The sequence below is a fragment of the Myotis nattereri genome (genome assembly GCF_964212035.1).
Source record: "Myotis nattereri genome assembly, chromosome: 4".
In the NCBI taxonomy this organism is placed as follows: domain Eukaryota; kingdom Metazoa; phylum Chordata; class Mammalia; order Chiroptera; family Vespertilionidae; genus Myotis; species Myotis nattereri.
In genome coordinates this window covers 50401477-50429119 of record NC_138079.1, presented here as the reverse complement: position 1 = coordinate 50429119, position 27643 = coordinate 50401477, and the positions used below count along the sequence as shown (strand labels likewise).

Here is a 27643-nt window from a genome sequence, read left to right as displayed (position 1 = left end):
AAAGTCAAAGAGACTACATCCTAACTGGAAGTAGAAAGCAAACAAAATGTGGATAATATATGCAGATTGAAGTTGACATGAATTACACATGAGTGAGTGTAAGGGACATAAATGGAGGGATGTGAAATTGGGTTAGAGAAAGATTCCTAAGGAGGGGATTTGAGTCATTCTTGGAAGGATGATTTTCTAGGTAGTCCTGATAGGAAAGAAAAAGATTCACGATAGGGATGGAAGCATTGCTGTCTGGAGGAGCTATTCCCTGTGACAATTTAAATTTAATTTTCAGGAATCTTAGATCTTCCAAACACCAAGTATTTAGCATGAGAAAGATGGGTTTGTGATTGTGTATATAAGAATAATCTTAATGACAGACAAGCTGTACTGCCACATGTGACCAAATGAACCTTTTCTTAAAATCAGTAAGAAGGCCGTGATTGTTCAAATGTAAAATATCATGGGCACTTCTCTATGATAGTCATTTAAGGCTGTAGGTCGGTTTCAGTTGATAGTGCAACATCGAGAACATAAATTTGGTTCAGGGCAACTACAAGCAATCACTTACCGAGCCTTACAGAGAGCCGTTATTTCTTATATCAGCACAAAAGAAAACCAAAAGTCCTTAACCATTGGCCATCTTATCGTACTTTTTAAAAAGGGTATAGTATGCACTAATTTTTATTAAGAAATATCTAAACCCGCTGAAGGTTTTATTTCTTAAAAGTGCAGTTTTCCAAAACACATTGATTTAATATTTTTAGTTTTTCAAATTGTACCAAAACATAAGACTTCGATATTTTACTATTGCTTCAATATGAACAAATTGGGGAAAGCATCTATTATTCATTTAGTCCCATGCCATGAATTTTAAAATGTGCATTGTTTAATTTAATCCTGGCCCCAGTGCCAAGAAGTAACTGACCAGCCTCAAACAACACAACTTTGGACACAGCTGGTAATTGAACATAGGTCTCTCTGCCTCCTAAACTGTGTGCTCTTTCTCTTATACCTGCACAATAACATAAAATTGGCAAAGTGTATTTTTTTTCCCAAGATGCCATATGTGCCAAGAATAAATCAAGTGATGTTAAAGCATAATAATAGCATATTTTTAAAAAATCTTTAAAAATATATATATATATATCAACCTGACAGTGACCCTTGTGTAATTTATGCTTTTTGGAAATGATAGCATGTAAGTATAATTCAAAGTTGTCAAAATGTAAGAAAGGAACAATTTTTATTATTTTTATTGTTAATAACTGAATCTTTGGAAATTCACTTTTCTTATTTAGTGTTTCTTTTGAACTGAGACGTCTTAAACACAAACTTTGTATGTCATCCTGATATAGGTAAATAAATGATTACGTGTAGTTGTTATTATATGGATAGTAATATGAATGTGACATGCACCAGTTGTCCTCATAATTTTCAGATAAATGTAAGTAAACCTGTGTGATTACTATTAAAGTGGACATTTTATTTCAATCTCCAATTGGTATGTTTTATGATGTTAATAAATTCCCATTTAATTTCTTGCAAGGATATTTTCCCATGTGAAGTGCAGTTTTGAAAAGCTGGTAATAAGATGTCAAATTGATGGGCAAAAATAGAAAACCAATAAACCAAAAAATACCCAAATAAGCTTTAGTAGTTAATAAATATGACATTTCAAATCAATGGATAAAGGTAGACTATTCAATAAGAAAAATGTAAGCCACTATAGGGGAGGAAAATATTTTCTCTACCCTTAGGTTCTTTGGCTGGGCCTAACAACTAAACTTACAAAAGACATTAACAGGAGCAAAACATACAATATTTTTGCTGTTAATATTTTTATATGTACATGGAGGCCTTCATATATAAGAAATAAAAACCCAATGAAGCAGATAGGCTTGACAGCTTGCATGCCATTAAAAAACACACACACACACAAAGATAAATTGTGAAGACTGACATGGTAGGAAAAAGAGGTTTGGGCTAGGATTGATAAATTGTAGGAAATGGACTAGGAAATATATGGGAATAACTAATTAAAAACAAGGGTTATTTTAGTAAGTTTGTTTATGCAGATTAATTTTGATATCAACTCCAGTCTCTAGTAATAAGAATGTTCTTCTTTACAGGGAGGATACCCTTTTCATGGGAAATTTTATGCCCTGTGTTAGAAAGAGGGAGGTCAGAGAGCCCTTCCTTTTCTCAGTTCCCTTCAGCACAATCAATATGCCAAAATGAGATATTGTATGTTCTGATTCCCTTCAGTACTTATTAGAAAAATGGGTAAATTATATGAACAGGTTATTCATAGAAGAGGAAACACAAAGGGCCAATAAATATATACAACTAGAGGCCCACACTACATTCGTGCACTGGGGGTGGTGTCCCTTAGCACAGCCTGCACCCTCTCACAGTCCGGGACCCCTTGGGGGATGTCCCACTGACAGGGGAAACAGGCCTAAGCCAGCAGGCAGACATCCCCCAAGGGGTCCTTAGTGCTGCCGCGGAGGCGGGAGAGGCTCCGGCCACTGCCGCTGCACTCACCAGCCATGAGCCTGGCTTCTGGCTGAGCGGTGCTCCCCCTGTGGGAGCACACTGACCACCAGGGGGCAGCTCCTGCATTGAGCGTCTGTCCCCTGGTGGTCAGTGCACATCATAGCGACTGGTCGTTCTGCCAGTTTGGTCGATTTGTATATTAGCCTTCTATAATAATAAAAGCGTAATATGCTAATTAGACCGGACATCCTTCCATATGACCTTCTGGACAAAGCCGGGGCTGCAAGGGAAGTCCGGGTCCCAGGTGCCTACTGGCGACCTGAGGGAAGCCCAGGTGCCGGGTGCCAGAGGGAAGCTGGTGCCGGCAGCCAGGGGAAGGAAGGCCTACTCTTGCACTAATTTCATGCATTGGGCCGCTAGTTTATTATATTAGGACTAGAGGCCTGATGCACAAATTCATGCACCAGTGGGGTCCCTCAGCCTGGTATGCAGGATCGGGCTGAAACCAGCTCTCCGACATCTCCCAAGGAGTTCCAAATTGCAAGAGGGCATAGGCCAGGCCGATGCACAATCAGGGCCGGGGAGGGATGGGAGAGGTTGGCCAGCCAGGGAGGGAGTTCCCCTAAAAGGCTTAGAAATTGATAGCACAAGGTACCTCGAGAAGTTGGGGTGAAAGCCTTTTTGATTCAAATCATGTTTATGATTTAGACTACCAAACCCCTCCCCAATTCTACACTGCTAAGCAATTTTCTGTCCCCGTATTAGAGAAGATCGGAGGTTATTTAGATTTACCAGGCAATGAAGTAATCTTTAACTTCAGGGCCTGGCATTTGCTGGAGCCCTTTCCAAAGCCCTGGGAGGGGGCCCAAGAAATGTGTTTAAATGGTCATGTTAATTCCTAAAACAAATGTACTTTTTATTCTTTCTCTTAAAGCCCCCAAACTGCATAAATTTCAGATCCCACAAAATTGGGATCTGCTCCTGACAAGAGGAGTGTTATATGGGGAGGGTAAAACAGGATCCCTACTCAGAGGAAACTACGCCTTGTTAAGCGTGGTTCCTATATGGAAAAAAGAGGGATTAAGCAAAGGTTTATGTACAGTGGAAGACTGAACCCTAAATGTTCACACTCCCAGATGTCTCCAACCTAGCTCAAAGAATGCTGGCAGCTAGGATTATATATACCTTTGGGCAGGAGATTGAAAAAGCCTTTTCTTAGAAATTTGACTCCCAAAAGACAAGACTGGATGATACTGAATCTGGAGTCCCCAGGAAAGGGTCCAATCAGATCACCCTACAATTGCTGAACCTCCCTTCCTTGCCACTCTCACACAGGAAACTCTAAAATCTCCCATTCTTAAGTTTAAATCAGGGTGGGACAAAGGTAGGTTTACAGTTGTTCTTATGGAAAAATAATACAGTAATTAATAAATAATAATACAAGAATAAACTTTCACATACTCACAACTGTAAAACTATTTTCACCTTACCCTGTATATACACCAAATGCAGCATCTTCTGGAAGAAAAACAACCACACACACAAAATAATAAATGGAAATAAATGAGAAAAACCACTTAAAGCAGTAAGATAATCTAACAAAGTAGCAGGATATAAAATTAACATTAAAAATCTATAGTAGTCTTCCCCAGAAAAGATATACAGCTGGCAAATAAGCATACGAGAAGATACTCCACATCATATGTCATCAGGAAAACACAAATTAAAACAATGAGCTAACACTACATACCTATTAGAATGACCAAAACCCAGGACACTAATAACACCAAATGTTGTCAAGGATGTGCAGCAATAAGAAATCTTAGCTATGCCCTAGCTGGTTTGGCTCAGTGGATAGACTGTTGGCCTGTGGACTGAAGGGTCCCAGGTTTGATTCCAGCCAAGGGCACATGCCTGGGTTGCGGGCTCAATCCCCAGTAGGGGACCTGTTGGAGGCAGCCAATCAATGATTCTCATCATTGATGTTTCTCTCTCTCTCTCCTCTTCTCCCTTTCTCTCTGGAATCAATAAAGAAATATATATTTTTTAAAAGAAATCTTAGCTAGTGCTGGTAATACAAAATGGTACAGCCACTTTAGAAGACAGTTGTCAGGTTCTTAAAAAATTAAACATACTCTTACCATATGTCAATGAAAGAAATGTTCAAACCTGTAGAGAATTTTTATTAGTTTTTTTGAGCCAAACATGGGAATTGCCAGGAAACAAAATCTCAATGGATTGAGAAAATGCTCCAGGTAATGGAAGCTTTACCACTTATTTTATACACCAGTATCAAAGGAGAAGATGTAAGGGGCTTACATAAATCCACTGGTGACAGATTAGGAAGATGGGAGAAAGCAATGCGGGGAAATCTCTGAGACTGGATAAAAAGTAAAAGGAATAGACATCTTTTATGTTTGTGGGTAACAGTTAAGAATTTTACAGCATGTAGAGAGAGTATGTGGGAAAACAAGGTAACTATGAAGGGTTGGTTCTATGGACTCTGCTCTGGTGCAGTGGTTGTGCCCTGAGAGGTCTGGGCGAAAAATGGTTACCCCGACATTCCAAAGATATGTTATGGTAGGTGCAAAAAGACAACAAACAAAAACAAAACAACACAAATAAAAAGACAATAAACAGCCCTAGCTGGTTTGGCTCAGTGGATAGAGCGTCGGACTGCAGACTGAGGGGTCCTGGGTTTGATTCTGGTCAAGGGCACATGCCTGGGTTGTGGACTCAATCTCTAGTGTGGGGCATGCAGGAGGCAGCTGATCAATGATTCTAACTCATCACTGATGTTTCTATCTCTCGCTCCCTTCTCTCTTCCTCTCTGAAATCAATAATAAAAAAAAAAACCCAAAACACACACAAAAAAACATGCATCTATAGATTTGTGAAATCTTTAAAGGAATAAAGCAGTCTGTGGTGATAATATATTCCCAGTTTCATTCTGAAATCTTATTGTTAATTAATTTACATCATTCCTTCCCCACTAATTTAAAGAAATTAAGACTAACCCCCCCCCACACACACAGAGTTATAAAATTGAAGTTATTATATTGATCCTTCCACTTGACTTGTTATATGAATGATAACTCAATGAGCAAATATTCATTGATTTCCTTCAGTATACTCAGCACTGGACACATTAAGGCGGGGGATGAAGAGAACAATAAATGGTAAAACTGGTCTCTGATGTTCACAGTTTTTTCTGTTATGGAAAGTTCACCTTCCTCCCAAAGCATCCATTTCTGGTGACTCCCAATGGGCTCATAGGTATGTAGTCTACAAATTCTTATCATTTATCTGTTCATCTCTACTGTTCAATTCTTGTCACTGCTTCTACAATAACACTCTTCTCAGAACTTGCCCCTTCAACAGGCTTCAAATGGGAGAGGGAGTCTAGAAACTTCTCTTAGCAAATTTTTTGGGGGGAGGAAGGGAAGACACATCATGTTTAATTTTTGTTGTTATTGTTGTTAAGTGGCCAGCATCCAGAAAAAAACAAATAGGAGAATCCATAGAACAATTTGGTTTTCTTCTCTTGAAAAAAAATCCTAGAATATGGCATTTTGGGGTCTCTATTTTCATTTAGTTGGACCTAAACAGTAGTCTTTCTCTTTAGATGAGGCATGAGCTTCCAAATTTGTCACAGTTCTCCTACTATGTGCTGTATTTTACCCAGCCTACTTTATTCTACATATCTGCCTTGCCCTTGTAAGCATTTGTTTTCTCAAACCTTGATCTTTCTTAGTTCATGAGATGTACTGTGCTCTCTTATTTTTTTCCAAATTTAATTATCTGGAGAAACTGGGGCACATCTACAGATTTGAGAATATTTTGTGGCAATATATCACACTCAAAATAGTGAGCCAACAAGTAATACCTATTCTCTTTTAATTTAGGAAAAATTCTTTGCTCACCTCCTCTGGCATCTACTTCTAGAGTTAAGAAAATTCATTGTCAGATCAATTTATTCCAAAACTTAGTAACAGTGACCCTGACTTAATCATTGGTCCTGGTTACCATCTGTGTAGAAAATCTAGTGCAAAAAAAATGCCTCCTTGTGGTTTGTCCTAATATTGCAGCACATAGAATAAGGCTCTTTCTGCAATTATATTGCTTATCCCACCAACATAATTATTTTCAAAAATAGTAATGTTGGAGAAAATTGTCTACTACTTGGAAATGGGCAAAAGAGATTACTGAGTCTAGCAGACTTTCTGGAGATTATTTGATTATATAAGGGTTGTGTATCTTCCGTTTTTTTTAAATCCTCACCAAAGAATATGTTTTCATTGATTTTTAGAGAGAGATGAAGGGGAGGGAGGGAAGAGAGAGAGAGAGAGAGAGAGAGAGAGAGAGAAATATCAATGTGAGAGAGAAACATCACTTATTTGCCTCCCATATGGGCCCAGACCAGGTATTGAACCTTGTTTGGTTTGTGACAACACTCTAATCCACGGAGCCACCTGGCCAGGGCAGGTTGTGTATCTATGATCAACTCTCTATTGAGCAGTCTCTTTTACATCTCAATACCATAGAAATTAATTCATACAAAAGTAGTAGTAATGCAAATAATTCTTATACATAACAATGCAAATTATTTTTGTCTCGTAGATATAAAATTGATTTCTGCCTTCTAGAAAAGATCACCACAAACATTTAAATTTGTACTTAGATTAACCACTTTTGTATCTATCAGCACATTCTTTTCAGAATTCCTTGTTATGTGTGTATGTTTCTGAAATTTTCCTTTAAACTAACTCCCTCAATTATTAATGAGTTGAAAATCTTTCTTTTAAAAAATGTTTTCTTTTTAATTGACTTCAGAGAGAGGAAAGGAGAGGGAGAGAAAGAGATAGAAACATCAATGATGAGAGAAAATCATTGATTGGCTGCCTTCTGCACATCCCCTACTGGGGATTAAGCCCAAAACCCAGGCATGTGCCCTGGCTGGGAATCAAACTAGCAGGGTGAGTTGAAAATCTTTTGCATGTGTTCATTTTATACCTATGTGAGAGTAAAAAATATTTGTTTTTCTTTTAGAATATTATACTTTAGCAGTTCAATGTCTGGTGTTTAGTTCCAATTAAAAAACTCAGACAGCTTACTAAATATGTAAACCCAAATTACAGAAAAATTAGTGAGATAGAAAGAATATTTTGGGTATATTCTGACTGTAAAGGAATCTTCTCCACAAGGTTCAGTCTGCCCTCAAAATCTTTCTATTACTCCTTGGCTGTTTTTGTTGTTGTTGTTGTTATTTATTTGCTTTGTTTTTAATCCACAAAAGGGAAAAATAAAATTTAGAGATATTTTTAAAAAATTAGGTGAGCAAGAAAAAAATCAGAGGAAAGAAATGAAGACTGATTCAAGAGCACTGTTTCAACTATGTCTTTCTATAAAGTCTATTTTCAGGCCTAAATCTTGGACATCTGTGTGCTCCCACGTGAAGCCATTTTCCATCTCAGTGACCCTGTGACTTCTCTGGCTGTCAAAGAAGGACTTTAATTTACTGCAACCCAAACACAATAATAGAGCACTCTTTAACTTGTGTTTCATTTCTTTAGAATTGAGTAATAGCCATTTGGAAACTGAGATGAGAGTTAAAAAAGATATGGTGTTTTCTTCAAGAGCCATTGTATTCACAAATATACAAAGATATTGCCATCTAGTGGTTTCATTGAAGAAACTCAGTAAAACAAATTTTTTTTCCTCATGAAGTTTCATATTAATATTTTCTTTACGTGGTCCTAAAAGACATTTGTTTTTAGAAAGAAATTATTAATATTCAATTAAGGTTTCAGATTTTGCCACTCTTCTCTGTCTTTTCAGGTTATATTCCATAACTATTAAATATGTAGGATATAATTTGGAGCAGGCAAAGATAGTTTTATAATTGAAGAAAATATTAATAAAAGACAATGTTTGCCCTCTCGGTGTAACTCAGTGGTTGAGCATCAACCTATGAACCAGGAGGTCAAGGTTCGATTCTCAGTCAGGGCACATGCCCAGGGTTTCAGGCTCGATCCCCAGAAAGGGGAATGCAGGAGACAGCCGATCAATGATTTTCTCTTATCATTGATGTTTCTCTCTCTCCCCCTCTCCTTTCCTCTCTGAAATCAATAATAATATATTTTTAAAAGACAATGTTTCACTGAAGAGATTGTCAGAGGTTAAACTACCTAAACCAAATAACAAAATCCAATTAATACTTCATATTAAAGTTTAAAAAGGAACCATGTAAAATATAGTTTTGATTATAAAATAAACAAAGTTTTATAAGACTCTCCAACACAAAAAAACTTTGACATTTAAACTTATAAAAATTATAATATACTCTGGTTTCTCTTCAGATCGTATAAATCTTTTGCCTTTTACTAAAGATTTCCATGGAGAGGAACAATAAAAAAATTATATTTATAAATACAGCCTAATTTTATTTACAGATAAACAGAAAACCCAAACATTATCATTTTTTTCTGCATTGGTATACATTTTTATAGTCCTATGTAAAAAAGAATCATTCTGTTTTACTTCAGAACTATTTCATTTCTAATAACAATATGAGAAACCATAGCTCAGCTCCAAATATTCTTACTCCATCTGGCCATTATAGGGATTTCTCCAGGTTCCCCATGGATTTTCAAATCATGAACCCAAGTATCACCTAAAGGAAACTACCCCCACCCCCCTGCCTAGTTTCTGATTTCGCTTTTAAAGCAAGTTTTACACGTTGGGGACCATGCTGCTTATAACGAATTTAACAGACTGGAGGTTCTTTTTCATCCTTGGTCAGAAAAGTGCCATGATGGAATCCATCCAGCCTGGGCCAAGCAAGGTTTAAAAATGTCTTTTCATGCCATCTTGTAAGGTAGATATAAAAGTCTAGATGTGAAATGCAGAAACTAGACGGAGGGACCAACAGGCTCAATTTATGAGCCCCGCGTAAAACGATGAAACCTTCTACACTGAAAAAGGCTCGGGGCCCAAACTGCCATGCTACCCTGCATAGTGTTCTAGAGGTAAGAAGAAACAAGTATTGCTGTATATACGCATCCTCACCTACATCTGTCCCCAATTCCCCAACTGGTGTCATGCTTTAGGTAACTACAGATCCTGCTGTAGTTGTGGAAAAGAAGCACAAATTCAAAGTTTGGCGATGGTGTAAGGTTTTATCTTATCATCTAGTAAGAAACTGCATACAGGAAAGAAGCCATGTGAGTACACATAAGCCAACGTTGGATGACCATAACCAAATTCTTTCACTACATTCCCAATTTTGCTGTAATGAAATAATTTAATAAAAGCAAAGAATCCTAGTAGATTGATAAGTATACAATCTACCTCTACATCTACTAAGAGTAAAGGAAAAAAATTAGACGATGGATTTTCTATAGGTACTTTAAGTTAGTAGGCAAGTCAATCAAGGAAAAATAAAATAGTAATGCTAACCGTCAAGAGCTATTTGTAAAGTGTGTTGATAACCTCTTGAAACAGGTATTTGTCTAGAGGAAGTAAAACATAAATGTCTACCAATGTGTAGAAATGTCAATCGTTACTCTGTTTATATAATATATAGATCTATTTATTATAAGGGATAATTACTTCTTCAAGACTGAGTACAGAGCCCTCTCTCAAATACTGAATTAGAATCTATAAGATTGAGGCTATAAGAATCTATAAGGATTCCCTCTCGGGAGAACCAAGATGGCGGCATAGGTTAACGCCGGAGTTTGCTGCTTTGAACAACTACTTCAAAAGTGAAACCAAAAAACGGAAGGGACATCACCCAGAACCACAGGAACGCTGGCTGAGTGGAAGTCCTACAACTAGGAGGAAAGAGAAACGCATACGGACACTCAGAGGAGGCGCAGTGCTGAAGTCAAATTCTGAGGTGCGGAGTGCGCGGAGCGGGCTGGCGGCGGAGGGCGTGGTTAGCGTTTTCAATCGGGAGGGAGTCGCAGACTCTGAGCTCCAGATCCCGGCGAGTCTTTAGGGACCCAGACTCAAACGGGAGAAGCGGGACTGTCTGGCTTCGGTCAGAGCGAGTGCAGCTTTCTCTCCGAGGTTTGCAGCCATTGCTGGGACTCAGAGAGGCAGAGCCCCTGGGGACAGGACTGAGAGCCGCCATCACTGCTCTCTCCGGCCCACCCTGTTGATCCTGTGCGACCCACCCCGCCCAAGCCCTGCACACAGGCATTTGCCGGATAGCCTCAGGCAAAGGCTAGATTAGCACCTCCCTAGAGGACAGAAGTTCTCTCACTGCAGAAACAGCTGATTCTCATAGCCACTTGGCCTGGAGGTCAAACCCTCCCTGGTATTAGCTACAACAATCAAGGTTTATAAGACTGCGCACAAAGACCACTAGGGGGTGCACCAAGGAAGCATAACAAAATGCGGAGACAAAGAAACAGGACAAAATTGTCAATGGAAGATATAGAGTTCAGAACTACACTTTTAAGGTCTCTCAAGAACTGTTTAGAAGCCGCCGATAAACTTAATGAGATCTACAAGAAAACTAATGAGACCCTCAATGTTATATTGGGGAACCAACTAGAAATTAAGCATACACGGACTGAAATAACGAATATTATACAGACTCCCGACAGCAGACCAGAGGAGCGCAAGAATCAAGTCAATGATTTGAAATGCGAGGAAGCAAAAAACACCCAACCGGAAAAGCAAAATGAAAAAAGAATCCAAAAATGCGAGGATAGTGTAAGGAGCCTCTGGGACAGCTTCAAGCGAACCAACATCAGAATTATAGGGGTGCCAGAAGATGAGAGAGAGCAAGATATTGAAAACCTATTTGAAGAAATAATGACAGAAAACTTCCCCCACCTGGTGAAAGAAATGGACTTACAGGTCCAAGAAGCGCGGAGAACCCCAAACAAAAGGAATCCAAAGAGGACCACACCAAGACACATCATAATTAAAATGCCAAGAGCAAAAGACAAAGAGAAAATCTTAAAAACAGCAAGAGAAAGAAACTCAGTTACCTACAAGGGAATACCCATACGACTGTCAGCTGATTTCTCAACAGAAACTTTGCAGGCCAGAAGGGAGTGGCAAGAAATATTCAAAGTGATGAATACCAAGAACCTACAACCAAGATTACTTTATCCAGCAAAGCTATCATTCAGAATTGAAGGTCAGATAAAGTGCTTCACAGATAAGGAAAAGCTAAAGGAGTTCATCACCACCAAACCAGGATTATATGAAATGCTGAAAGGTATCCTTTAAGAAGAGTAAGAGGAAGAAAAAGGTAAAGATGCAAATTATGAACAACAAATATGCATCTATCAACAAGTGAATCTAAGAATCAAGTGAATAAATAATCTGATGAACAGAATGAACTGTTGATTATAATAGAATCAGGGACATAGAAAGGGAATGGACTGACTATTCTTGGGGGGGAAAGGGGTGTGGGAGATGCAGGAAGAGACTGGACAAAAATCGTGCACCTATGGATGAGGACAGTGGGTGGGGAGTGAGGGCGGAGGGTGGGGTGGGAACTGGGAGGAGGGGAGTTATGGGGGAAAAAAAAAGAGGAACAAATGTAATAATCTGAACAATAAAGATTTAATTAAAAGAAAAAAAAAAGAATCTATAAGAATCTCCATTTTTAATAATCTTTCCAGGTCTCTCTGGTTTATGTGTTTGAGAACCATTCTAGACTTTATTAACAAAACTAATGAGACTAAATACTCTTCATAGAAAAGGTTTAACGGTGATCGATGGTGAAAAAGTGGAACAACAGGTCAAAATTAATAGCCATGTAGCTGGAAGAGTGGCAAATCACAAATGAGATTCTGAATTTACAATACCATTTGTACAGGGAATAATTCTTTATTTTTTGAAATTAAATATTTATTGATGGAAGTTTTACATATGTTCCTCCCCCCGCCCCCACTGACCCCGTCTAGCTTTCCCACCTCCCCGCAAGCCTTCACCACAGACTTCCTTCCTATTGTCTGTGTCCATGAGTTTTGCATATAGGCATACAAGTTCTTTGGTTGATCTCTTCCCACCCATCCACCCTCCCTTGACTTCCCTCTGAGATTCAACAGTCTGTTCCATGCTTCTATGTCTCTGGATCTACTTGGTTCATCAGTTAATTTTGTTCATTAGATTCCACATATGAGTAAGATCATGCGATACTTATCTGTCTCTGACTGGCTTATTTCATTTAGCATAATACTCTCAAGCATGTCAAACTCAAAGGCTAACACAGGGCAAATAAACAAGGTTTAAGTTTATGTGGGTCACAAAAAAACAAAAGCTTCAATTTTCAGAAATGTAGGTTTATTTCGATAGAGACATGTTGAATACAAAGGGCTGAAATAAATGAGTAGTCAATTAATGTGAAATAATAGAATATTTTAATAAAAATTAATATTTTTTCTTGAACATTAACTTACCAGGCACTGAATAACTATTCAAATTAATAAGCATAACGCAAATAAACTTATTTTTTTTTTGTTCTCTGAAAGCGAAATATTTCCTGTTGTGCACACCAAACAAGTCAGTACAAGACTAATGACATGGCTATCGGCTGCTAAAATATTCGCTGCTAGTATTAGTGGAGAGAAATGGTGCGCCTGCACGTAAGGCACATAATGGAAATGAATGCAACACAATTACAGTAATCAGTCATTAATGAATGTTGTAGTTCGTTATTAATAATTATGTATAACAGGATATTGTAAAAATTAATTTATGAAATTTTTATTAAAACGTTTCTTACATATCATTATATAGGCTGGGCAGCAAAGATATTCATTGTGGGTTGCATACGACTCGCAGGCTGTGAGTTTGACATGCTTGCTCTAGGTCCCTCCATGCTGTCTCAAAGGGTAAGAGATCCTACTATTTTTACTGTTGCGTAGTAGTTTCTGGTATAAATGTACCACAGCTTTTTATATCCACTCACCTACTGATGGGCACTTGGGCTGTTTCCAGATCTTAGCTATTGTAAATTGCGCTGCTATGAACATAGGGGTGCATACATTCTTTCTGATTGGTGTTTTGGGCTTCTTAGGATATATTCCTAGAAGTGGGATCACTGGATGAAAATCCTTTTTAAAAATATATGTTTTTATTGATTTCAGAGAGAGAAAAAGAAACACCAATGATGAGAGAGAATCATTGATCAGCTGCCCCTTGGGGAACAAGCCTGCAACCTGGGCATATTCCCTGACCGGTAATCGAACCGTGATCTCCTGGCTCAAAGGTCTATGCTCAATCACTGAGCCACACTGGCTGGGCTAAAAATAATTCTTTAATGAATCTTATTGATACAAGTGGCAACCTGATAGAGGAAAGAGTGAAAATACTGAAAACTCAAACAGATGTTTATATTAATTCAAGAATTACTTATTGAGTATCAACTACATGCTAGGTGCTATGTTAGGTACTAGAATTACAGAGAGAAAAAGGTTTTCTCCTTAGGAAGCACTTATAATGTAAAATGGTTTTTCAGTGGGAATAAAAATCACCTTGTGTACTTGTTAAGAATGCAGACACTCTATTTGATTATGAAGAATACTCATCTAATTAGTAAGACTGAAAGTAACAGACATATATAATAAAAGTGCTAAGTTTTAAGAGATATACAGAAATGCCATTTGATCACTGATCCATACCAAGAAGGAAGGTTAAATATCAGGAATAGATTTTCATAAAAGATGATACCAAATTGAATTTTTGAATAAAACCCAGTAGTTTTCTAAATGAAAAAAATGTGGGGAAAAAACATGGAAAATGGCATTGAATGATGAAAAAGTGTGGCCTATATGAAGTGCCAAAGAAGATTTCTTATACTGAAATTTAGGAGTTGAGAGTGAGGCACAAGGAAAAACTGGAGAAATAAGCAGGACTAAATCCTTGTATCCTAAGCCAAAGAGTTTTAATTTCACCCAGAAATAAATGGTGAATCACTGAAGTATCTGAAGTTGTGAAGTAGAGGATTCTCTATCAGAGCTGGGTTTTAGAAAAAGCCTTCTGACAGTATTTAATGAATGGGATGAATGGCAGTCAGGGTGAGACAAGAAAGTGAGAATGGCAGGAAGACCCCTTAGGAGGTTATAATAATTCAAGCAAAAAAAAAAAAAGTGAAATTTCTACTTTAAAGAGTTGAGAAGAGAGAAGGGAGAAGTGTTAATGTGATTAAGTTGATGGGACATGGAAAAGGGTGATAAAATTGGTGGGATGGGAGGAAGAAGATGTGAAGGATGACTTCCAGGTTTCTGATTTGAGTGCATTAATCTGATTTCCTTGGTAATAGCATTTCCTCTTTTTAATTGGGAAGACTTTCCCTTTGCCTTCTCGGTGCTTAGGACTTTTCACTTTAATTAGCTATATGGTGTGTTCGTGTTAACTATGTTCCACATGTTACTGTGATAAACTATGGAAGATGCTGTCAATGCCCTGCCCTTACTGCTCAGCTCCCTTCAGAGATCACCTGGAGCCTTGGTGGAAATTCCTGGGAAAACCCAAAGCTTCCTATTTCAAGCCTGAACCTTTCTGGGTAAGGGCTTTCTCTGATCCTGGAGTGTGCTTGACCTGTGCCCAAGGTAAGCGAGAGTGTCTGAGAGTCAATCCCCCTGGAGCAACCCCCAACCAATGAGGAATGGAGATAGGGGAAAACTACCCTTCCTAGCTTCCTAGCCTTTCATGGAGGATCCCCAGCAGCATCCCCTTCCCTGTCTCACTTCAGTACACCCTCACCGCGTTTCCTGGGCTCTTTTCCCAAATAAATTATTTGAACCCAAATCGATGTCTTAGAGTGGGAAATCCAAACTAAAGTACTCAATTCTCACAACAAACCCAATGACGATGGTAGGAACTATTCCTGTCACCATTTTATATATGTGCAAACTGATGCTTGTGGAGGTTAAATAAATTGTCCATATCACTTAGCTGGCAAATGCTAGAGCCTGGAATCAAATCCAAAGCTTGTGATCTTAACACAATGCTATATTGCCAGTCTCAAATTTCAAGACGAAAACCAGGCATTACTGGAATAAAAGCCAGAGGAAGTCTGTCAGTCTCTCTTAGGCAACATTGAGACTGACTAGTATTTTCAGATTCGCTCCTTATTGTAACAAAGGCAGAGCCTGAGACTTGCATGCCAGACATGTTTTCTCTATTTATATCCACTTTAGAGGGTTGAAATGTCATCATACAGTTTCTTCCCCTACTGAGATGGCAGTTATGTAGAGTTTAGAAGCTGAGCTGGTCACTTCTGAATGTGGTCAAATGTAATGAGATTATGGCAGAAAGTGGTATGCTACATCAACTACTCTTCACTCTTTGCTCTGCTTGTCAGATTCCCCTAGCACTTTCATGGTTTAGTTCCTGGTCATTAAAAATAATACATCAAGAACCCAATAGCAGTTCATATTTTCTCTTTTTTTTGTCTATAATGTAAACAACCCATATTGAAGAGAAATATAAAGGAATAACATTAGAAAGAAGATCTAACCTCAATTTCTTCACCAATTAGTTGTGTGACATTAAGCAAATCATCTAACTTCTCAAAATCTTGGTTATATATTAAAAGAAGGGTTTCAGGTATAGATGAGACATAAGTTTACTTCTACTTTTAACATTTCTGTGATTCTATTCAATCCTGAATTAGTTTTTTGAATAAAGGAGTCTCACCTGACTGGAATCGAACCAGTGACCTCTTGGTTCATGGGTCAATGCTCAACCACTGAGTCACACTGGCCTGGTTCCTTGCTTTTTAAAAATTTATATTCATAAAGGTTTCCTTTCCTTTAATATTCAGATATTAACTGGTATAAGTCCAAAATATAATTTTTTAGTGTTTCCTTTTTCTTCTAGTTACCAATTCCCACATTTTACTCTTTAGTTAAAATACTTTAAATTATTATGATTTTTGTTTAATAGCCTAATTCCCCTTCCCTCTCCCTCCTCCTCCTCCTCCTCCTTCTCCTCCTCCTCCTCCTCCTCCTCCTCCTCCTCCTCCTCCTCCTCCTCCTCCTTCTTCTTCTTCTTCTTCTTCTTCTTCTTCTTCTTCTTCTTCTTTCTCTCTCTCTCTCTCTTTCTTTCTTCATATTAAAGCTGTTGCTACAGCAATCACTTCATATAATTAGATGCCCCAATTTTGGAAGGAAAAAGAATAATTGTTCAGGAACATTATGATTTATTAAACTAAAAGAACCATTATTTCCCTCATGCTCTTGATGTTGTCTGCCTATAGTATGTAGGTGGTAGCTAAAAATACCCTATTAATCTTCTTTATAATGTATTCAGTAGCATGTTTAGTGCCTCATTACTGATGAGAATTCATTAAAAAAAAAAAAGCAAAATCCTTTGTTTCTGACTGTTCTGCTAGGAACTCCATTTGGGTTTAAAGACATGCTATGAATCTACAAACATGAATATCTTAATAAAACTGGTTTGGTTTAAAAAAATATAAAGACAAACAAAAAGGTTATAAAAAGAAATTTCTTCTTTTTTAGCCGAAACTCACAAAAGCTGGCTATCATACCACTGCTGACTTCTAAACATTCTGATTTGAGGAGGAGATCTGAGATTACTCAATAATTTTTCAGTGTCATGAAATGCTTCACAGGGAAATTTTCAGTCCATCAAAGTAACTCTGAAGGCTAGATGGCTTACTTTTTAAGTGGAAAGCAGACTTTTAGTATGGATTTATAGCTTCAACTTCATTTTCATTATATTCTTCAGCATATTTTGGTCTTCAGTCCTTTGCTCTTTCTAGTCAATAGTATTAGAGTCTACTGTGTTCACTGCTGGAACATGGAAGTGTGGATAATGCTAGGCCTAAATGTGACTAGCTATATATTGCCCTTAGTTCTGGACCCCATGCTTTGGAACCAACTCTGATCCTTCTGTAGCTGTTTTCCATAGGAGGTGTGGAATTTCAGGGCCCTAAGGAGATATTACCACCTGTATGGTAGCAGAATATGCTACCTCAAAATATGCCTATTTGACATAAGAATTTTGAAATGAAGGCAATTATGAAGCAGTAAATATAGGAAAAACTATTTCCTATTGAATTATATTAGTGAATTAATTGACTTTATGAGTAGGTCTACTCTATTGATTTTCCAAAGCCATATTCTTTTCATTATTGTTATTTACTACTTTTAAAAACCAAAAGCCTTATCTCAATACTTATTCCTACTCATTTTTTGTGCACTACTTGAATTTGCCAAACACATTTTTCATGGGGAAAAACATAGGCATTGGAGTCAGGCAGATTTGTCTTTAGAATATAGCTCTATCACCACTTGATGGTGATGTGGGATCAAGGAAAAGTGTAAGAAAAAATACGCCAAACTTGGAAATAACACCAAAGGGTAGCTGTATGTCATTATGGAACACGGCTTAATAGATCTACCCAATGCTTATTTAATTCACTAGCAGGCTTACATTTGTTTGATGTGTTATTGATTAGGGCTAAGACTGTATAAAATATTAACTTGTAGATTTTGGCCATATAGATGCAATGTCTGGTGGAGAATTTAACTCCAAAGGCTATAGTTTATTTTGACCTATAGGACATTCATCTATAGGACATTGTAACTTTAGCTTAAAAGAAAATTTACTTTAGCTTGCCTTTTGTGACTGGCTATAGATTCTCAGTTTCTCTAATTTTTCTATGAACCAGCTTTATCATCTTGCTGGTTTCCTCACTAAAGAGTTATATAGATCTTTGAAACACATTTATTCTATATTTTTATAATAGTCATATCTTTAAATTTGAAAACTATACTTTGACAGTAGTGAGGAGTTAAATGTTATTCCAAGAAGTTATATAATTGGTGATGCCATTATTTAAGATATCTCTATGCATAAGGAGTCTTTCAGAAGAAGATAATAATTTTATTTTGGTATATTAGTTTCTATTAAGATGGAAATCTAGGTTTGAACACTGAAAGTAGAGGAGAAAAATTTAGAAGTTTGAAGATGAAAAGGCCTAGGGATAGTATGAAAGTATTAAGGACATAATTAAAAACTAACAAACAAATAAATAAACAAACACACATTTAGAGAGTGGAGGAAGAAAAGCCAGCATAGGAAACTAGGAAGGAGTAGTAAAAAGCAGCCATGAGCAGTTTTAAGAAATGAATAGTCAACATGCAGAGGTGACCCAGGAGACAAGTAGGATGGTAACTGCCAAGATACAATTGAACATAGCAATTAAGAAGTCTTTGGTGACTTAATAAAAGCACTTCCAGTAGAGGGGTAAGGATGTAAGTCAGATTTGCTGTGGGTTGGGAGAAAATAAGATATTCGGAAAGGGATGCTGTAAATATAGATTGTTTCAGGAAGTTTGGCTCTAAAACCTAAATCAGATCATAATAATTCACAGCTTAAAACCTGCTGATGGATTTCCATTACACTTGAAATAAAATTTTATGACCCAACCGTAAAATTATTTTCGTTGCTACTTCATAACTGTAATGTTGCTATTGTTATGAATCGTAATGTAAATATCTGATATGCAGGATGGTCTTAGGCGACCCCTGTGAAAGGATCGTTTGACCGCCAAAGGGGTCGCGACCCACAGGTTGAGAACCGCTGCTTTAAGAGAAACAACTGTGAGGAGCATAGCTAACACCTTCCAGCTGCCACACCTTCAAACCTGCTCACGCTAAGGTCCCACTTACCTTGGGTTGCACCCAGCCAGTGACCAAGTACAGTTTAGATGCTAGAGCTTGGCTATTCCTGCCCAGGATAGGACTCCTCAACAGGGCAATTTTTATTCTGGGGATCCTCCTTGGTCTAAGATTTTCTCACAATTGCATGCATTCCACTCTGAGCTTTTCCTACCCAGTCCTCTTTCCTTCCTGCTCTCCCTTCCCAGGTATCAGAACTGGATTGCAGTTTGAATACTCTCCTGCCTTCTGTTTGCCCAAGGTCTCAGCCTTGGGATGTACTTCTTTGCCCAGCCTGAAGGTCTGGGACCCGGATGTAGGTCAGAGTCCCGGTTGGAGGTATGGACCCGGGATAGAGGTCTGGGTACATGATACAGGAGTGGATTTTGGCTTCGAGGTCTGAGCTGCGGGAATGACTTCTGGTGACTTGCTGAAAGTCTGGGACTTTGAAGTTTGTCAGAAACCCGGATGGAGGTCCTGGCCACTGATACAGTCCTGGATTTTGGGTTTGAGGTCTGTGCCCCAGGATGGACTTCTGGTGCAAGGCTGAAGGTCTGGGACCCGGATGTGGGTGTGAACAACTGGTGGGGGAATGGGCCCCTGTTGGAGGTCTGGGCACCTGATAAAGGACTGAATTATGGGTCCACGGTCTGGACCCCGCAATGGATATCTGGTCCTTGGCATGAATGTCTGGGACACGGATGTTGGTCAGAACACCGGATGGATGTCCGGGCCCCTGATACAGGACTGGATTCTGGGTTCCATGTCTGAGCCTCGGGATGTACTTCTGGGCGTGGTCTGAATGTCTGGGACCCGGATGTAGGCCTGAGCACCTGATGGAGGTGTGGGTTCCAGACAGAGGTCTGGGCACCCGTTTAAGGACTGGATTCTGGGTTCGAGGTCTCAGCCCTGGGATGTACTTCTTGGCCCGGGCTAAAGTCTGGCACCTGGATGTAGGTCAGAGCCCCGGATGGAGGAATGGGCTCCAGATAGAGGTCTGGGCAACCGATACAGTTCTGGATTCTGTGTTCGAGATGTGAGCTGCAGGATGGACTTCTGGCGACTTGGTTTAAGTCTGGGGCCCAGAAGTTGGTCAGAGCCCAGGATGGAGGTATGGCCCCCGGATAGAGGTCTGGGTACCTGATACAGGACTGGATTCTGGCTTTGAGGTCTGGGCTGCGGGATGGACTTCTGGCGCCTTGCTGAAAATCTGGGGCCCGCAAGTTGATCAGAGCCCCGGATGGAGGTCCGGGCACCTGATACAGGACTGGATTCTGGGTTCCATGTCTGAGCCTCGGGATGTACTTCTTGGCGCGGTCTGAATGTCTGGGACCCGGATGTAGGCCTGAGGGGCACCTGATACAGGACTGGATTCTGGGTTTGAGGATAGGGTACCCATATCGAGTTCTGGGCACTGGCTGAAGGTAGGTTCTGGATGGAGTTCTGGGCCCTGGGATGGAGGTCTGGGCCGGTGATGGAAGGCTGTGTCCTGGAGGGAGGGTTGGGTCGCGGGATGGACATCTGGACCCTGGGTGGAGTCTGGGTCATAGACTGAACATCAGGGTCATAGGCTGGACCTCTGGGTTATGAAATGGAAGTCTGGGTCATGGATGGAGGGCTGGCCCATGATACAGAAGTGGATTCTGTGTTCGATATTTCGGCCCTGGAATGGAAATCTGGGCCTTTGGCATTAATGTCTGGGACCAGGATGTAGGTCTGAGCACCTGATGGAGGTATGGGTCCTGGATGGAGGTGTGGGACCCCTGATACAGGACTGGATTTTGGGTTTGAGGGCTGAGCCCCAGTATGGACTTCTGGACCAGCCTTACGGTCTGGAACCTGGTTGTTGGCCTGAGCCACTGATGGAGGAATGGGTCCCGGATGGAAGTTTAGGCACCCGATATAGGACTGGATTATGGGTTTGAAATCTGGGATCCAGAATGGACATCTGGGCCTTGGCATGAATGTCTGGGACCCGGATGTCAGAACCCCGGATGGAGGTCTGGGCCCTGGATGTAGGACTGGTTTGTGGGTTAGAGGCCTGGGCCCCCTGAATGGACATCTGGGTTTTGGCATGAATGTCTGGGACCCGGATGTAGGTCAGAGCCCTACCCGATACAGGATTGGATTCTGGATTCAAGGATAGGGTCTCTGGATCGAGTTCTGGGCCCTGGCATGAAGGTCTAGGCCCCTAATGGGGGTCTGGGTCCTGGCATGCATGTCTGTGCCTTGAATGGAAGGTTGTGTCTCAGAGAGAGGGCTCGGTTGTGGGTTGGACATCTGGGTCCCAGGTGGAGGTCTGGTTCGTATGCTGGGCCTCTCTGTCATTGAATGGAAGTCTGGACCATGGATGGAGGACTAGGCCCCGATACAGGACTGGATTCTGGGTTGGTCGTCTGAACTCCAGGATGGACTTCTGGGCTTGTCCTGAAAGTCTCGGACCCAGATGTAGGCTTGAGCCTATGAAGGAGGTATGGGCTCTGGATGTAGAGCTGGGCATACGATACAGGACTGGATTTTGGGTTTGGGGTTAGGGTCCCTGGATCGAGTTTTGGCCCCTGGCATGAAGGTCTACGCTCTGGATGGAGATCTGGGCCAGGGATGGAAGGCTGAGTCCCGGATGGTGTGTTGGGTCGTGACATGGACATCTGGGTCCTGGGTGGAGGTCTGGGTCGCAGGCTGGACATCCGGGTCATAGGCTGGATCTCTTGGTCATGGAATGGAGGTCTGGGCCATGGATGGAGGGCTAGGCCGCCGATAGAAGACTGGATTCTGGGTTTGAGGCTTGGGCTCCAGAATGGATATCTGGGCTGTGCCATGAAATTCTGGGACCCGGATGTTGGTCTGGGTCCTGGGGTGGAGGTCTGGACCTCACAGGGATTTCTGGGCCTTGGAAGCAGGTCTGGGACCTCAATAGATGATTGGATTCTGGGTTTGAGGTCTGGGCCCAGGAATGGGCATGGGGGCCTTGTGGTGTTTCGTTTGTTTGTTTTGTTTTTAAGTGGTTTCTTTATCTCCTAAGTCATAGGCATCTATCTGGCTGTACCATCTTTTAAGTCCTTTTTAAACTAGTCCAGTCTCTTTATTCATGCACTGACTTATTGTAGAGAATGGACAATGATCTCCTATAGAATGTGTTACTTTCTGGATTTGTGTGATTGTTTCCTTGTGGTGTCTTTTTTTTTTTTTTTTAAAGTGTTTTCTTTATCTCCTACGTTTCCTATAAAAGGCAAATTAGGTATTATTGTTTAAGTTCAAGTTACACATTCTTGGTTAAATGATGTAGGTTGTGTGCTTCATACTGAATTACATCAGCAGACAGGTAATCTCTGGTAATTCCCTAACTAGCAACGCTAATTTATACCATCAGATTATACTGGTAAAGTTACATTTTCTCTCTTGGGACCAGAAAGTCATTTGTGTGGTGTTGTTTGGAAGTATGTGAAGAGACAGTTATCCATCACAAAAAGAAGATCCTCTCATCATTTAACATAGTTATCTCCAATGCCATGCTTTTAATTTGTGTGCTTGTTTACTTCGCTTAATGCAGTCTCTGCCATACAGAAATGTCTCGGTTTCCTACGGTAAAATCTGTCAATCTTTACCTCTGCTTCTAAGGACGCCAGCCTTACTGTCTGGTAGGAGAGATAAACAAGCAGACACATTCAATACCAAGAGAGCTCCACAAAACGTGGCTTGGTAGTGGAGGCCTGGAAGACGGATGGGGGGCGAGGCCCCCCGCTCATCATGCGTACCAGCAGCTGACAGCATGGAACAGAGGGCCGGAGCGAACACATCCCTTCCGAGGGGGGAGGCGACAAGGGCGGGCTGGGCCCAGCTTCACTAACAGGCTGACAGTGCAACCACTGATTATCCAAATACATGCAACCCCCGCACCTGCCTCAGTCACGGGCCAGTCGGGAAGGTGGAAGTGAAGTCCGCAGGCTCTTTCCTCAGCCGCCCTCCCCTTCGCCCCGAGCGTGGCCCGGCCTCCCCACACTCGCCCCGAGGCCCGAGCTTCCTCCCGCGAGGGGCGGTCCGCCCCCCGCCCCCCCGCCACGCGAGGACGCAGACTCCTGCTCCGCAAAGGATTCGGGGAAAACACTGCGGGCCAATGTACCGGCGGAGCGGTTTCTTGGATGGACGCGAAGTACGCCCAATGAGAGAAGAAGCCTGGAGACGCTTCCGCCACAGCGGCGGGGCAGTCGCCATGTCAGCCAATCTTAGCCCAGAAGCGGCCGTCTCGAGGGCGGTCCTCGAGGCCGCCGAGGTTGTGAGTGTCTGTTGAGCGGCTGCTGGGAGCCGTGCTACCTTGAGTAGGGGTTAAAGTCGTTCTTGAGAGGAACGTCTGTGTCCGGAGAGAAAATGAGTTTAGCTCTGAGGTCGGTAACAGGCGGCGGCGATGCTCTCCACACCCCGGCAGCGGGCCCCAGGGCGGGTGTGGAAGGGAGGCCGTTGGGGGCCGAGGCGAGGAAGGGATGCATTTGGGTCGAGGAAAAGGAACCTCGGCCCACCCTCCGGGCCGGACCCCTCACCCCGGGGGTCGCTGGTGCCGCGCCCCGTGCATTTGTGCGGAGGTAGTCATACCTGTCCACGCGCGGGGCTTGGAGCCGCGGAAAGGATGGGCCGTATTCTTTGCACGGAGGCGGCGAAGTCGCGCGAGGTTTCTCCCGCGTTGTTTCCGCGGGAAATCGGGCCGTGGAGCATCCGTGGATTCAGTTCCTCCTTCCCGGTTTCCGGCCCCGACCGGCGCCGCGCTGCTCATGACGTAGCTGCTGTAAATTTTGGAAATAACACAAAACTCCCCCTCGCCGCGCACCTGGGGTCCTGCTGGACCGTATGCCTGGAGACCCGCATCACCTAAATTTCTTGAGTTTCTTGACCCCACATTGAGTTGGACCTCTAATCCTCGGTTGCCCTGTCCCCCAGCCTCATCTGGATGTTACTTTAAAAATAACGATGTAGTCACCCCACTTTGGAAGGGGTGCTGCCCGCTCCCCCAGCCTCATCTAGATATGTTACTTTTAAAAATAACGATGTAGTCACCCCACTTTGGAAGAGGTGCTGTGTTCTGCTCACGGGTAATGTGGTGCCTTGGATAGGGTCCGCTGGGTCGGTTCTGGACCGGGCCATTGGGAGCCATGGGAAGGGAAGGACTGACGGCGGGATGGACAGGCTTCAGCGCAGCCTCTGGTGAACGCACGGTGGCAGCTTTACCCGGTCACCTTCTAGTCTAGCGTCTCTTACTCCCCCCCCCCCCCCCCGTCTTTTTTGGGGGTAGATTTTTAGAGGACAAAACTTCAAATGCAAATAGATAGCCTATTGTAGTAAAATCAACTGGGTTTTACATTTTAAGGTTTTATACAATTTTCTGTTCCAACATTTATACAAGTGTGAAGTCCCATTTGGAACATTTGGGTCAACATCTCTTAAGGAAGACATTTCTAGCCTTTAAAATAAATTTCTTTAAAAAATTTTTCCCCCCAGAGTTTGTGAGAAATTAAATGTAAATTTAAATGTTGACATAAGACCATTGACTTCACATTATATAGAATTGGCACAAATAGATACTTTTTAGGCGTTTGATAATCGTGATCTGTTTGGACTCAGTATTTTGGCTGATTTGTTAATACCGACCAAAGAAATTATGAAGTGCCACCCTGTTGGAAATATGTAATCTGAAAACATTTCTAATCTACAATGCGAACGTACTTTGTAAGTTAATTGAAAAATTAGGTCTTTTTGGTAGTAATTTTGATATCTTATTTATAAAACACTGTCAAAGGTAAATCAGATACATAGTGAGAGTCAATTACAAATTTAATTTTCTTTGAAAAAATGTTTTGTAGATTGATGTGAATAATAAGTATGGATGCTGTGTTTTTTGTTGGGGTTTCTGACATGAAGTAATGTTTTTTATTCACAGTTCTTACTTCTTCCACAGTAATATTAGTGGGAATAAATACAAAGCTAGGTCCTCATTTTTTTTTTTTTAAATAATCTGTAACATTTCTCAGTTTTGGGAAGTGCAAATTTATAGCAGCTTCAGCTCTGCAATAAGTGGGGCTTTTACTCATATAAGGAAAATTTTTTTCTCAAAATATATCCTTTTAAGAAATTTAGAAAGTTATTCACTGGCTAAGATTTATGGTTGCACTTTTGAAATCTTATTTTAATCATCTAGACTATTGAGGCATAGGAGAATAGGAATTAAGTGGACTAAATAGACTGTTTTCATTTTATAGAAGTGAACTTGTAGACAAAACGAAGAGGAAAAAAAGAAGAGAACTCTCTGAAGAACAGAAACAAGAAATTAAAGATGCTTTTGAACTATTTGACACGGACAAAGATGAAGCAATAGATTATCATGAATTAAAGGTAATGATAGACTTTAAAACATAGTATATTTTTTCTGTTAAAATGATTTGCATTTTTGACAGTTGGCTAAAAATGCATTTCTAAATAAGTATTTTAACTAAACTAGTTTTAGAAATATGAAACTATTTTAAACACTTCAGTTAAGTGCTACAATAAAATTTAATAGTACTAACATCTTTTTAGAAACTCCTTTTCACATAAAATGAATAGTATTTTAAATGTAAAAATACATTCCTATGGAGGGGCTTATTTTTTATTTACATAATTAAAATTTTTCGAACTACAGGATTTAAACAGTTCTTTTTTTTTTAAAAATATATTTTATTGATTTTTTACAGAGAGGAAGGGAGAGAGATAGAGAGTTAGAAACATCAATGAGAGAGAAACATCGACCAGCTGCCTCCTGCACATCTCCCACTGGGGATATGCCCGCAACCCAGGCACATGCCCTTGACCGGAATCGAACCCGGGACCCTTCAGTCCGCAGGCCAACGCTCCATCCACTGAGCCAAACCGGTTTCAGCTAAACAGTTCTTACTATATTTTTTGACCACTCATTCTTTTTTCAGTTGGGGGGATGTTATTTGTCTTTTAATTTGAGTATGTTCATAAACACAGTCTCAACTTAATTTCTCTGGTGCAAACAACATAATTGATGTGTGATATTGACACACTAATGGGGGAAAATGTCAACTTTAAGACCTGGAATCTATACTAATAATAGAGGAATGTGCAAGTTGTCCAGGATGCTGCCACAGTAACAGTAACAACCAAACAGCAGTCTGAGTGGGGCAACCAAGCCAGCAGGGGCGGTGGGGGGGGCAGTTGGGGGTAACCAGGTGGGGGGGGGAGGGCGAGGTGGGGAGGGGAGAGGCGCACATGACCAGGCCAGTAGGGGTGGCAGTTAGGGGTGATCAGGCAGGTGAGCAGTTAGGAGTCAGCGGTCCCAGATTGTGAGAGGGATGTCCGAGTGCTGATTTAGGGCTTAAACCGGCAGTCGGACATCCCCTGAGGGGTCCCTGATTGGAGAGGGTGCAGGCTGGGCTGAGGGAACCCCCCCCCGCCCCATGCATGAATTTTGTGCATCATGCCTCTAGTTATTTATAATGATACAAGGGGAGATTGGTGTTAGGATAGTATGGGTCTGACACTCAACACAATGAGAAAGGTGGCTTTTTTGCAGCTCTTTGGCTCTCTTTTCCACATTTATCTCTTGTTGCTATTGTTTGTTTTTGTTACCTAGCTTTTATCTGTTTTTCCTTTATAATGTCTCTTTCATTTGTTGCCATTGTTATTATCTTGGTTGGAGAATCTTATTTCATATCTGGAATTTTCTAAGTGGTTTCTTCATTTCTAGTTTACCCTGTACATTCATCTTTTTCAAATCCTTTCCCCATATTGTTCAATGCTTATGAACCTTTGGTGGCTCCTTATTATACACTGCATAAACTTCAGATTCCTTTGATTTTTATTGAATGTTCTCCACACTTTTACTACCACCTATGTTTCTCATTTGCTAACTCCTTTTTCTACCTGAGCACTTCCCATTCAGATAAGGTAAGCTGCTCTGTTCATTGTTCTTAAGCTTATTCTTTATTTTGGTGTCTTTTTTTTTTTTTAATTCTTCATTAGTTAAGGTATTACAAATGTGTCCTCATCCCCCCCATTAACCCCCATCCTCCCTCCCACCTCCCCCCCCACTCATGTTCTCATCCCCCTGTTGTCCATGTCCATTGGTTTGGCTTATATTCGTGTATACAAGTCCTTTGGTTGATCTCTTCCCCTTACCCCCGCCCTCCCCTACTTCCCCTCTGTGGAGTGATAGTCTGATCGCTGTTTCTCAGTCTTTGGATCTGTCCCTTTTCATCAGTCTATGTTGTTCTCTATATTCCACAAATGAGTGAGATCATGTGGTATTTATCTTTCTCTGACTGGCTTATTTCACTTAGCATAATGCTCTCCAGTTCCATCCATGCTGTTGCAAATGGTAAGAGTTCCTTCTTTTTTACAGCAGCATAGTATTCCATTGTGTAGATGTACCACAGTTTTTTGATCCACTCTTCTGCTGATGGGCACTTAGGCTGTTTCCAGATCTTAGCTATGGTGAATTGTGC

The 27643-nt window shown here is 40.8% G+C and overlaps 1 protein-coding gene across 5 annotated transcripts in view; it reads left to right on the top strand.

The window, feature by feature from the left end:
• The first annotated feature begins 23376 nt into the window (after window positions 1-23376).
• The window catches only part of CETN3 (centrin 3), a 606464-nt gene continuing 602197 nt past the window's right edge, over window positions 23377-27643 (top strand). For all 5 annotated transcript variants that reach the window (XR_013995870.1, XR_013995871.1, XR_013995872.1 and 2 more), the window contains exons 1-2: window positions 23377-23533; window positions 25397-25529. Coding sequence is in view for 2 of the 5 variants with exons in the window: in XM_081089055.1 (XP_080945181.1) it covers window positions 23517-23533; window positions 25397-25529 (150 nt within the window). In the remaining 3 variants the exon portion in view is untranslated. The remainder of the gene's footprint in view (window positions 23534-25396; window positions 25530-27643) is intronic.